The sequence below is a fragment of the Acinonyx jubatus genome, chromosome E2, assembly GCF_027475565.1.
Source record: "Acinonyx jubatus isolate Ajub_Pintada_27869175 chromosome E2, VMU_Ajub_asm_v1.0, whole genome shotgun sequence".
Taxonomy (NCBI): Eukaryota; Metazoa; Chordata; class Mammalia; order Carnivora; family Felidae; genus Acinonyx; species Acinonyx jubatus.
This window is the reverse complement of record NC_069396.1, coordinates 14,279,504-14,293,666: the sequence shown is the minus strand read 5'-3', so window position 1 is coordinate 14,293,666 and position 14,163 is coordinate 14,279,504. Positions and strand designations below refer to the sequence as shown.

Here is a 14,163-nt window from a genome sequence, read left to right as displayed (position 1 = left end):
CCAGAAATAGACTCACAAACGTATGCCCAGCTAATCTTTGACAAAGCGGGAAAGAATATCCAATAAAATAAAGACAGTCTCTTCAAATGGTGCTGGGAAAACTGGACAGCGACATGCAGAAGAATGAACTTGGACCACTTTCTTACACCATACACGAAACTGAACTCAAAATGGATGAAGCACCTAAACGTAAAATAGGAAGCCATCAAAATCCTAGAGGAGGAAGCAGGCAAAAACCTCTTTGACCTTGGCCGCAGCAGCTTCTTACTCAGCATGTCTCCGGAGACAAGGGAAACAAAAGCAAAAATAAACTATCGAGACCTCATCAAGATAAAAAGCTTCTGCACAGTGAAGGAAACAATCAGAAAAATTAAAAGGCAACCAAGGGAATGGGAGAAGATATTTGCAAGTGACATATCAGATAAAGGTTTAGTGTCCAAAATCTATAAAGAACTTACTAAACTCAAACCCAAAAAACAAATAATCCAGTGAAGAAATGGACAAAGTGAATGAATAGATACTTTTTCAAAGATATCCGGATGGCTAACAGACACATGAAAAAATGCTTAACATCAGTCATCATTCGGGAAATACTAATCAAAACCACCATGAAATACCACCTCACACCTGTCAGAATGGATAATGTTAACAACTCAGGGAACAACAGATGTTGGCGAGGATGTGGAGGAAGAGGAACCCTTTTGTACTGCTGGTGGGAATGCAAACTGGTGTAACCATTCTGGAAAACAGTATGGAGGTTCCTCAAAAAATTAAAAATAGAACTACCCTACAACCCAGCAATTGCACTACTAGGTATTTATCCAAAGTAATCAGATATGCTGTATCGAAGGAGCACCTGCACCCCAATGTTTATAGTAGCGCTATTGACAATAGCTAAAGTATGGAAAGAGCCAAATTTCCATCAACAGGTGAATGGATAAAGAAGATGTGGTATATATACACACAATGGAATATTACTCAGCGGTGAAAGAGAACAAAATCTTGCTATTTGCAATAACATGGATGGAACTAGAGTGTTTTATGCAAAGCAGAATTGTCAGAGACAGACAAATATCATACGACTTCACTCGTATCTGAAATTTAAGCTACAAAACAGATGAACATAAGGGAAGCAAAAATAATATAAAAACAGGCAGGGAGACAACATAAGAGATTCGTAAATACAGAGAACAAACAGGGTTGCTGGAAGGGTTGTGGGTGGGGGGAAGGGCTAAACAGGCAAGGGGCGTTAAAAAGGAGGACACTTGTTGGAATGAACACTGGGTGTTCTATGTAGGGGATGAATCACTGGATTCTATTCCTGAAATCATTATTGTACTATATGCTAACTAACTTGTGTGTAAATTAAAAAAAAAAATCAATCAATAAAATTACCAGTAATGAACTCCTTAAATGTTAACAAAGATAACGTTTTTTAATGAAAAATAAACTAGTTTGCAAGACAAAAACAAGAAAAATAGCATTGTTTCACATTTCTGTAAATCTTTTTAATTTCTGGCCTAATGGAAGACAGCTAGACGTCGTATTTGCTTCTGCATACAATATCTTGTGTTCTGTTTTGATTGAAGTATATGAAGAAGATCCAGCCTTTCACAGATAATATAGTTAGAAAAAGGAAGCCATCAAATAACCTTTCTAATAACTGGATATTCTTGTTTGATACTATACCAAAACTCCCTAAGGGTAATTTCTTAAGGATTAGTTACCGTGTGGAATTTGAAACAGTGAGTTTAGTACTTTGTTATATTAAACCCATTGGTCTTTCTTGCACTTTGAATCTTGTATTCATGTATGCGTTTGTAACACCATGCCTCAGTCATTCGAAAAAATTGCTCTCTCAGTTAAAGTATTGGTAGACTGTGAAGTTCATTGTGGCAGGACAGATTTTCCAAAATTCTGAATCTCACTTCAAGCTTAGATTTTATCATTGGCAACCAACACTGTCAGTTGTTGCTCTTGAAGTGATAGGGTTAGTTGGCTCTTTTTGCAGAAAATGTCTGTCAAATACCCAAATCTTAATAACTATAGTTGTCAGTTATTTTTCAAATAAAAAAAATCATGTACATTTGAAAAGTTCATAGTTTAGTTTACAAGTGCCCAGGTGCTTTTTCTCTGAGATTACCACTTCAGTATGCAGTTCTTTTTGCATACTTCCTATTTCATCACATGATAGCAGTGTGTACTCACGTCATGATTTAATAAAACGAGTCTTTTTTTACTGCTTTGTCACAAGCGGGCTTAAGTGAAACAAACTCCCTTCCTCCCTCTGTGTGGCATTGAATACAATGACTACTAGTCATTGGTGCCACTACTCTGACTTGTAATGTGCCAGTAGTTTTCTCCACCACTGCTTTTGCATCCTTAGTGTATATGTCGGTACAGTTGGCAAATAATGAGTTAGTATTGTGAAAATAGTTGGGTTCTCACAGACCCCCTGAGACAGGCTTGGGGGCTTCCAGAGATCTGTTAACCACTGAAATCCTTGAGAACCGCCTTACTAAAGGATAGTAAAATGGTCATAAAGCTGGTTGAAGTAGCATAACTCATATAATAATTCAGTTTCTGAATAGTAAGCATTGATTATAATATACAGATGAGTTACTGATTCAAGTTTTTAATATTTCAGCTTTTCTGAAGGTACACTTCCTGGCTGGTTTGTAAATAGTTTTGTACTGTAATCAATGTCTGCTAGAAACAGGATTTTGTCTATCTGTATCACTAGCTACTGGTCTCACTGTAAATATCTAGCTTAGTTTGTTAAAGGTGGCTTAATTTAGCTAATTTTTTTAGTTACTATTTTTTCTTTTGAATACATAAAAACAAAAGTTAACCTGACATCAAGGTTAATACTATACCATAAGGTTAAAGGTTTCAACGTATTTCTGTTTAAGTCATCTTAAATGCTTTAGTAGTGGGGACTCTTTTCTGATTTTTTAAAAAAGGTTTTGGTTTATGTAAATATCCTAGTTTCTTTGGTAGTTAGTGGTAGAGGATATTAAACATCTTTTAGGGGTGCCTGTGACTCATTTGATTAAGCATCTGACTCGACCTCACCTCAGGTCTTGATCTCAGGGTTGTCAGTTTGAGCCCCACATTGAGGCCCGAGCTGGATGTGGACCCTACTTAAAAAAAAAAAAAAATGGAGGAAAAAAAAAATAAAAATCTTTTAAAGATACAGGTGTGCTTCATGTTTCTGTTTTTGTCAGTTTTCATTTTTAGTGGTTTGCTAAGTTTTCTAAAGTAGTTTGTCTTTGACAGATAACCCGTCAAAGTTCTATTACTTTGGTATTTGGAGACATGGAATTATAAGTATGTAGGAGACACTCTCAATCAGTTTACTCTATTGGTAGTCTAATAAAGTTAAAGGAAACATTTTTTGCAATAAATAATTCTATTAATTACTTTCCTTATTGTAGTAATTATGAGTCATTCAGAGGCACCTCATTAGATTGTGAACGTGAACCTTCTTTATGGGGAGCACCGGGCAAAGCATGTTCATTTCTACCTCTTTCTTTTGCAGTGATCTTAATCATAGCACGCAGTATGTACAGGGGCTAGCACTATGTACCCTCGGCTGCATGGGCTCTTCAGAGATGTGCAGAGATCTTGCAGGAGAGGTAGAGAAACTCCTGAAAACCTCCAATTCTTACTTAAGAAAAAAGGTAACTTTAATGAAACCAAATGTCTGCGTTTGGATTAGGGAATATTACAGAGATGAGAAGGCAAATTATTTTAGAGAGCTCTGATGATAATCTGTTTCTCTGCAGTCAGTGTATTTTAAATGATTATATATGAATCAAGTGTTTATAAATCAAAATCTATTTTTATACTAATTTTGGAGGTGGTTTTTTTAATTGCTAATTACCTCTAGTTGATAATTGTGAAGACTTTACTTAATTCTCTTAATTCCTCTTTTTTCAAGGAAATGATTTATAGACAAACATGTTACTGGGTATCCTAGAAACCTAATTACTTCCTAATTTACTGGATTCTAAACAGTATTAAACAAAGTGAATAATGAACAGAACTTTAAGAATTTACTTTTATTCTAATAGTTAGTGCCTGTGTCTTTGCATTAGTGCCTTTGAATCTCTGGAAGTGCAGTTCCATTGGGACCTAGAGAATTATAGAGAATCATGCTCTAGAACACACTTTCTAAATTGGTGTGTCTAAATGGAATAGTATTGGAAGACAATGATCTCATTCTCTTAACTTGCTTTTATATGTTGATATAAACATTTTATGTTTTTTAAAATTGTGCTTGAACTCTATAACCTTCATAAACAAAGGATGTAAAATTCAGAACTCCCAAGAAGTGAACACTTAATATTGCGTCCATTTTAATGGTGTGAGGCAAGATGTTGCAAGGACCACGCTGTTTTCCAGGATCATACACTGTTGATGATGACTGCAAACCAAAGCCAGTGCTTTCTCTTAAAGAATGTGTGGCTGCTCTTGTTCAGAAAATACATTATTTCATTAAATAAAACATTCTCTGGACTGGTAAAAATCTTTTTCTCCCAAATATAACTTGGGAAGAATTAGCTGAAATCTTTTCTAGTTAATATGTCTAAACTTGTATGGTATTTAACTCCAACAAATAGTAGTTATGGTTACTTTTGGTGGGCAGAATCAAAGTCAGTCTTTGTATGTTTCTTTCCAGTGAACAAGCCAAGACCATCTTTTCTTCAGTAGAGACTAGCTAATTATTGTTCAAATGGTTTTCTTGATATCAGCAGAGAGTGAATTGGGGAAGGTATAGATATTATTAATAGTAACAGCAGTAGTATATCTTTCAGTTGCATTGTGTTTTTTTATAAAACCTTTCGGTATCTTACTCAGAAGAATGGTTATCACAGATGGAAGTCTCTGCAAAACTTTGTAAAATCCCACATAAGTTATATTTGTCTGATAAGTTCATGTTAACCATGTTCTAGGAAGTTTTTGTCCACTTATTTAGTAATGTATGAACTAAGGAACAGGTGAGCTAGAAGTTCTCATTAATGAAATAGTATAAATTGGAAAGCCCTAATCAGTTAATATATAATACATCTGATATCTGACTTCTTTCTTCTTTCTTGTTTTAGTAGGTGAACTAGTTGATATGGTTTTTTGTTGGTGGTTTTTTTTTTTTTTGTAAGATTGGTTGCCCTGACTTAATTGAAATAAATCTTTTGTCCTTTTTATTTTTTTTATAGGCAGCACTATGTGCTGTTCATGTCATCAGGAAGGTTCCTGAACTTATGGAGATGTTTTTACCAGCAACAAAAAATTTATTGAATGAAAAGAACCATGGTAATGTGATTTGGATGTACTTGTGAAGTACTGAGGGAAAAGAGGAATGAGAAAAGGCTTCAGGCAGTGTTGGCCTTCTGTTTCAGTGCAGTGGAGTTGTCTTTCTTCTGTGCATAGACACTTTTCCGGGAAGGGCTGATTGATCAGATCTCTTTCTACTCTCATAACCTGCTTTTATAATTAGAGATTGGTGCCTTCATAGTTAACTTGTTTTTCATTTTTGGTCTACTTTTACTATATTAAAAGTACTATGTTTAGTTACTAATATTTAGCATAATGTACAAAATAGCCTAGCTTTGATTTTCATGTGTAAAACACCTTGATTTCCTGGCTATATTATAATAGGAGAAAAAGTTATTTTTTTATTGTCTGGTGATAGGAATGTAAGATTTATGAAAATACTTTAGGTTACTTGTAATAGGAATTTATAATAAGTACTTAGATACCTTCATATTAAATGTGAGAGAAATTAAATGGAACATGGGTATTCTTTCCCAAACATTTTATTCTTATTTTGAAGTCAGTGAAACAAGTTCTGAGTAAAGAAAATTCATGTGTCCTACTAAATGCTAAGAGAAAAAATGGTAAGGTATATTTAATTTGGATTAATTAATTAATCCAAAGGATTAATTCAGTCCTGTGCCCAGAAGGCTCAGAATATACTTGTTGAACAAATTAATGGTTAGGGTACTTATTTATTATTAGTGGGAACTGTTGTGAGATCCTTTTTATTGTCTGTGGAACAAGCATGTTCACTTTGTCATCCATAATTACCTGGAGTTGTGATATATTTTATTTGGAAATTTACAGTCTTAATAAGATTTCTGCTTCTAGAATTATCAGAACTCAGCTAACAGCTTATAAAGTATGGAGCAGATGATACCTAGGTTATTTTGACTGTGAGCATGTCCTTATGGATATTCTCAGATGGAGAGACACATGTGTTGGTTGTCATTTTTTAGCAATTATCTTGGTAACATAATTGTTTAAAATATTCTGGTTTGACTGACTTGGCCAGTATTAAATCAGGCATCTATTAAACACCTCCTTTGTATTCACCTCAATGCTTAGCTTCTTTGGGAGAGTAAAAAATAAAAGTAGCAACTATCCTTTTGGAATTGACCTTCAGAACTCAAAGCCCTCAAAGCTTCTATGAAGCTGAATATAGAGCCTCATTTTTAGTTTTTGTTTGCTCTTTTATTTCAGGTGTCCTTCACACGTCTGTAGTCCTCCTCACAGAAATGTGTGAACGAAGCCCAGACATGCTTGCACATTTCAGAAAGGTAGGCACCATTCTGTATGCCTAAGCCTTTCTTGATTGAAAAATGATTTTCGTGAGAAACACATGGTTTTCTCAGTTATGAATTTTCTTTTGAAAGGAAGCTATTGAACTGAATAAAGGACTTGACCAGCCCTGCTGCGTGGTAGGGCTGGGAGCCAGATTTAGGCATATAAGAACTGGCAGTAGTACAGTGTTTTCTCTTTCATAATAGAAGTCTTCTCTCATTGTTGGCAGACATACCAGTCTCTCTTGTGCTTTATCTGCTGTTTTCACATTGAAGTCACGAAATGTAACCTGAGGTCAGATTACAAACAGAAATTGTGTGTGTGTGTGTAAGTGGCGCCCTGTGTGTGTGGTGCCCTGTATGTGTGTGTGTGTGTGTGTGTGTGTGTGTGTGTGTGTATTAAAGACAGGTAATTTTTTTTTTTTTTTAAGGTGAAAACTACAGAGTGGAATTTGACATTACTTTTATGTAACACAGGGTCACCTTCTATTCATTTTAGGCTGTTGACTGGTGGTGGAAGTCTAGCTTTCTTAAGTCCCTCCCTTTCTTACAGCATTCTAAAGTGGAAATTTTTGTTTTCTCCACTTTCTTTTAGAAGACAGTAGTAAGGACTTGAAAGCTATACTTTGGGTAGTTACATGCGTTTAATTCCTTTTATAAGGTGTTGATCACTCAATAAATGGGGCCTACTTTGTATTTCAGTTATCATGAGGCTCTAATAGCAGTTCTTTTTTTTTTTTTTGGCCTTTTTTTTTCCCTTAGATGTTCATGTCTTGATTAAATAATTGTAAATAGTATGAGGCCCGTATCTGTCCCTAATGCTTGCTTTGTATGTTTTGTTCCTGTTGTCTGTTTGGAATCCTGCTGTATGTTAGAATGAAAAGGTAAGAATTAACCCTCTTTTAGATGGTGCATGCTGGCATTAGGTCCTTAGTAGCTTTTGTGCATCCATCCACAAATGTGGCTTTTAAAAATACACTAACACTGCAGCTGTGCTTAATACTATGAGTTATTTGTTCTTGCAGTTTTGGCTAACTCCCTAGTCCAGTTTTTGTCTTGTCGTTTAAACTCCCAACTCCAAAATCAGCCTTGGATTTCAGTTGCAGCCTTTCCTGAATTCTAAACCTCCTTCTTTGCCATTTCTTCATCTTCACTTGAGAAACTTTGAACACTTTCCCAGTGGCTTTGATGATGGCAATTCCAGATCAGTTTGGAGACTTGGCACAAAACACTGCTTCTTTTTGAAGTAGATATTTTAAAGCCATGTGTGGGTAACCTCATACTTTAAAAAGCTCTGTATGTATTTCTGAACTCTCAGTTCAGACTTAGAGCCTTTATTTCCCCCTTACCTGCACTTAATCTTTTCTGGAAGTTTTGGAATATGAAAAACATTTTGAGGTAGAGTGGGTGGGCATCGACTGATTTTCATGGCTGCAGCCCTTCCCTTTGTCATCTTATTTTTGTCATCAGTTTTAACAACTTACATTTTCATCTGAAAAATAAAGCTGGGTTCCAAGAATCTGTATGTTGAACACTTAGACATTTGTGCTTTTTGCCCCAAGGCAGTTTTAGGTGGTGTGCTGGTTTTTTGTCAGTGAGCAAAACAATTTCTGAATTTAGTAGCCCAAGGAAAAAAGATTTCTCCAAGAAATCAGATTAAACAAATAATTAGGGATACGTGTAGTACAAAAAAGTAGGCCATTGGAAAGTATGCAAGGCGAGCTGCTTTTTGTGCAGAGCTTGGTAACTGGATGATTCCAGCTTAATCACATTTTAGAGCAGTTTATAAATTTATATTATTTTTACCTTTAATATAAATCTGCCTATGGATGACACATTTAATGAGGATTCTGTTTAGAATTTACAGGTCACCATAGTTTAGTTTGTTTTAATCTTGGAGTTGTCCAAGTTAGAATTTTGTTTAAATGACTTAAGAGTCACTTAATTCTGAAGTGTTATGGCCACACTTGTTTAAATTCATGTAGATTATGTTCTCTTACATTTAGAAGTGGGATTTACGTGTTGGGAGTGCATACATTGGGCATAGCTTGGCTTTTGTTTTGATCTTGATCTCCTTTTGGAGTTGGGGAATAAGGAGGGAGCAGAGCCAGAACAGTAATTGAGAAAAAATAATTGAGCTGCAACAAAATTGGGGCTGTTCTGATTGCCTCTAAAAGAGATGTGATTCACTTCACTTTGGACACTTGTTTTCTTAATTTTATGTGCTTAGAGTTGTTTATGTAGCTAAATTGAGTTTTCAGTTGGAGCCTGGAAAAATTCCTGTTGTGGCAAATGTTTTGGAATTGGGTTTAATATTAAGTGCTCAATCAACAGAATGAAATGAATGATAATATTTAAAGCATTTTAAAGTTCAGCTTGGCCATAGACTTGCCTCTACTATGTGTTACGACTCTAATGGACAAAGTAAAGGAAGGACAAGAAAGGAATTCTGACCGTAAGGAATGTATATTAATATAATAAGACAAGAAAGCAGGCAACAAATCAGTCTGTATAATTAAATCCTAAAGTAAAATTTTACCAAAAATTGTATCTTAGGAGTTGAGAATAGGGAAAGGAAATTATTCATGGCCTTGGTATCTTCTTGAGGTGAAAATCAATTTTTTCATGTGTCTTTTCCCCTTGGTCAGTGCTGAAGGCGTTTGTATTCCTGTTGTTTGTTGGAAAAGACTATAACTAGTCTATCTTAAGAGCAGAGAATTTTTTTTTCTCTGTTTAAGATAGTACATTTTAAAACCATAATTTTAATAAGATCACCAGTATTTTTGGTGATCACATTTTATATCCAAATGTTTGAATGGATAAAAACTGAACATGCATGTGTTACCTAGGTATGTCAAGTTCTATAGAAGTAAAAATGTAGTATGCCCCGTAGGCATCTGTTTTACTTTTTTCCCATAGGCTTTCTGATGTACTGTATTTGTAGTATCTTTGTATATATAACTCTGGAGTAAATAAGTCATTTGTTTTTAATTCACATAAAAATACATATTCCTTCTTGAGTTCTTGGCCTAAATACTCCTAAGTTATATTCATCAAGTGTCAGCAGTATTATACCAGCATATTGTATCAGTAGAATTTTTTTGGATTCAGACCCTTGCACCCTCTTCTTAAGCCAAATCCCCTGCCTGTTCATGAGAAATTCTTTGATGTGCACTGTTTTTTGATGCATCTTTCTTCTCTGCAGCTTGTGCCCCAATTAGTTCGTATTCTAAAGAACCTCATCATGTCGGGATATTCACCAGAACATGATGTTTCTGGTATCAGTGACCCCTTTTTGCAGGTGAGGTTGAAAGAGAATTTTGGAGAAATTAATTTAATACTTTTGAAATAGACTGTTTCTTTCCTCTTAAGTTTTTGTCAGTAGAAATTTGGTAATTGATTGATTAAACTAATTACATTAATAAGTGAATAGTGACACAGTTCTGTGCTAAATTAACAGGATAAAATTATAGTTGTAATCGTCAAAATTATGTATTGCATAGAGACTTGACTTGCCAATGTAGTAGATCCCTGCAGGTGGTGGTATCCTTTAGCTGTAAAGTGATGAAGTGTGCCTTGTCTCATTACTTCATTAGGGCATAGAAGCATACATTACTTCTCTAAAGATCATGTTTAAAATTCTTCTGTTTGAATTTTGGCCATTTCTAATGGGATCTAAGACTTCATTTAAGTAATTTGAGTTTCATATCAAGTAAATTCCTTTGTGTCAGACATTATTTATTGACACTTCTCGTATTTTGCACATTAGGTACGAATTTTGCGGTTATTAAGAATTTTAGGACGAAATGATGATGACTCAAGTGAAGCTATGAATGATATATTAGCACAGGTGAGTAGACTCAATCTGCATTATAATGAATCTTCATTTTAGTAGAGCAGGGAGCCGAGTGATTGATGGTGGTTAGATGAGCAGTATTTATTTGTGTTTCCTCATCAGTGGCTGTAATTAGTCACAAAATGCCTCTTGTTACCTCTGGATATTTTTCAGAAGTGTTGTTTTATCACTTATGTACTGACCTCTTGTGACTTTTCAGGTTGCCACAAATACGGAGACTAGTAAAAATGTAGGAAATGCTATTCTTTATGAAACGGTTTTGACTATCATGGATATAAAGTCAGAGAGTGGACTGCGAGTAAGTCTTTTTAAATCTTCCCTCCCCCCCCCCACATGCATTCCAATTAGAATAATTAGACTTGAGTACTTTGGAAATGAATTGCATTTGGAAATTAACTTTAGGAAAGCGATACAGAATATATAATGCTGTGTTTTGATATCTAAAGTATCACTCCCTCCATTGAAGGTTTTTGGTATAGATTATAATAAAGTTTGGATGATCTTAGGTACAGGTAGATAAATAGATGCTGTTGAGTGAAGGAGACATTTCAAAAAAGTTTTTACTAGGGCTGTGATTTGAGTCGTTTCCATCACTTCGAACAAGACATCATATTTGAGTTAATCTGTTTTTCCTAAATATTTGTGTGTTTTTTTTTTTTTTAAGAAATAAACACTTAAAAAACTGAAACAGTACAAAAGGTGTGCAGGGAGGAAAATGTCTGTGGGTAGCTTTCACATTCTTCTAGTGGGGAATGTGGTATCCTTTTGTAACATGTTTTTTCAGAAATTTTTATATTTAAATTGTGTACATGTGTATTTCTTCTCTTACCCACTTTTTGAAACCTTTTTTTGGTACTTTAGACTTACAGAAAAGTTGCAAGAATTAGTTCTGAGTTCCCATATACCCTTCACTCAGTTTCCCCTAATGTTAACATCATGTATAACTATAGATGATTACTGAAACTAAGAAGTTAATACTGGTACCCTACTGTTAACTAAATTACAGACTTTATTCAAATTTCACCAGTTTTTCTACTTCTGTCCTTTTTCTTCAGGATCCAATCCTAATCCCACATTGCATTTAATTGTCATGTCTCCTTAGTGTCCTCCAATCTGTGGCAGTTCCTCCGTCTTTCCTTGTTCTTTCATGACTGACATTTTTGAAGAGTATTGATCAGTTACTTTGTAGAATGCCCCTCAAATTGGCTCTCTCTGATATTTTCTCATAATTAGATTGAGGTTATGCTTTTTTTGGCAAGACCACCACAGAAATGATGTACCCTTCTCAGTATCATATCAGGATGCTATCTACTTGTCTCATTACTGGTGATATTAACCTTGATCATTTGGTTAAAGTGGTGTCTGTTGTGTCTCTCCACTGTAAAGTTATTTTTTTCCCTTGTAATTGAAAATACTTTGAAGGAGACACTTTGAGGCTATGCAAATACCTTGTTCTTAGACTTTTTGCCCACCAATTTTAGTATCCATCAGAGAATCTTGTCTGCTGTAGTTATTTAGGATGGTGTTCCAATCATACTTTTCTCTTTTCCTCATTTTTTCCTCATTAAATAATTGGAATTCTCCTGTAAGGAGAGTTCCCCCTCATGAATTTATTCATTCTTTCAATCACTTAATGATAAAAGAATTGGTAGCTCATAGCCTTATGAGAAACATTACTAGAGACAGTCCAGTATTTTGTATATGGTTCTTTTTGTCTTTAACATTCCAGTATCCAGATAACTTAAAGTAACTTAGGTTAGTTCTCTTCTTCTCCCTACCTTTCGAGCAAAATGGTAACATATATATATTGCCCTGTACCTTACTCTTTTCACCTAATGTTATCTTGGAGCTAGTCCATATTCATGTAGATAAACTATATTCATGTAGAGAGACCATTCCCATTAAAAAATAATTATGGTGGAATATACATAATATAAAAGTTACCATTTTAACTGTAGTTTAGTGGCATTAAATACATTCACATTGTTTTGCTACCAACACTACCATTTATCTTCTGAAATCCTTTGTTTTCCCAAACTGAAACTATGTACCCATTAAACAATAACTTTCCATTATTCTCTACCTCCGATGCCAGACAACCATCATTCTACTTACTGTCTTTGTGAATTTGACTATTGTAGATACCTCATATAAGTGGAATCATATAGTATTGTCCTTTTGTAGCTGGCTTATTTCACTTAGTATAATGTCTTCAGGGTTCATCCATGTCGTAGCATGAATGAATTCATTCATGAAGGAATCCACTTTTTTTTTCTTTTAAGTTTATTTTATTTATTTTGAAAAAGAGAGAATTCCAGGCAGGCTCCACACTGTTAGTAGGGAGCCTGACGCAGGGCTTGAACTCACAAACCATGAGATCATGATCTGAGCCGAAATATGTGCATATGTACATGTGTGTTTGTCAGGTAATTCTTAGAAGAATTGTTGAGGCAGAAGTAATATTAAAAAAAAAGAATTATATATATATATATATATATATATATATATATATATATATATGTATATGTATATGTATATTGCCAGATTTTTCACCAGTGAGGCTGTACCAATATTATTCTCCCACTAACAATATAATTTTAAAATATAATCTTTCAGCAATTACTGTTGAAATAGAATATGATTTTAAGAGTTTGCCTTCAGATTTTTGTTTTGTTTTTGTGTTTTGCTAGCCATCTGTAGAAATACCAACTACCACCTTTAAATTGCTTGCACCATCAGAGGCCAGGTGATGATCCTTAAATGATACAAATATTTTGTTTTCTTCCATTTTTAACCAGTGCTGTTTCTCTGTAGGTCCTAGCCATAAACATCCTGGGTCGTTTCTTACTGAACAATGATAAGAATATTAGGTAAGTCAACTGAAAAATATCTTGTACTTTGGTTTTATAAACTCAGTGTTTTCAAGAGTGACTTTGCTCAAAATTGCACATGGATTGAATGACTTATCTAGAACTTCAACTCAGGATTTTTATTTTTAGCCTGATCTTAAGACTACTGTTTTGTAAAGAATATGAGGATTTACCTCATGACTAAATTTACTTTTGTTTACAGTGTTAGCATTAGAAGTCAGCAGACTTTCTGTGAAGGAGCAGATGGTCAATATTTTAGGCTCTGTGGGCCTTAGAGTCTCTGTGGCAGCTACTCAACTCTGCCTCTTGGTATGAAAGCACACAGACTATGTAAATGATGAGTGTGGCTATATTCCATTAAAAATTCATTTATAAAACCACACAGCAGAGGGCTAGAGTCTTGTAGGTAGAGGCTGTGATTTGCTGACCTCTGCTCCAAATTAAGAAGAAAAATAACATTTTGTGTAGCAAACCTGGAATGTGTGAACTCTAGCTAATTTTTTTAGGTAGATCAATTTATTGGTATTTTATTTTGTTATATTCCTTTGTGTAGTGTATCCTGCTTGCCCTTTTTCCTGTTTTAATCAGGAAAAAAATTTCTTATGTTGAGCATTTAAAAATATGTAAATAACACCTGAATTATCTCCTCCTTCCAAAAGAATTTTTATTTATTTATTTATTTTTTCAAATGTTCACTTATTTATTTTGAAAGAGAGAGAGAGATCACAAGCAGGGGCAGGGGCAGACAGAGAGGAGAGAGAATCCCAAGCAGGCTCCCTGCTGTCAGCATGGAGCCCAGTGGTAGGGCTCTGTCCCACAAACTATGAAATCATGA

General features: G+C 34.7%; 1 protein-coding gene across 2 annotated transcripts in view; it reads left to right on the top strand.

The window, feature by feature from the left end:
* Positions 1–14,163, top strand: part of AP1G1 (adaptor related protein complex 1 subunit gamma 1) — a 79,130-nt gene that overhangs the window by 38,753 nt on the left and 26,214 nt on the right. For both annotated transcript variants that reach the window (XM_015086470.3, XM_053210880.1), the window contains exons 4-10: positions 3,542–3,683; positions 5,220–5,316; positions 6,523–6,599; positions 9,808–9,903; positions 10,372–10,452; positions 10,658–10,756; positions 13,273–13,328. In XM_015086470.3, coding sequence (XP_014941956.1) covers positions 3,542–3,683; positions 5,220–5,316; positions 6,523–6,599; positions 9,808–9,903; positions 10,372–10,452; positions 10,658–10,756; positions 13,273–13,328 — 648 coding nt within the window. The remainder of the gene's footprint in view (positions 1–3,541; positions 3,684–5,219; positions 5,317–6,522; positions 6,600–9,807; positions 9,904–10,371; positions 10,453–10,657; positions 10,757–13,272; positions 13,329–14,163) is intronic.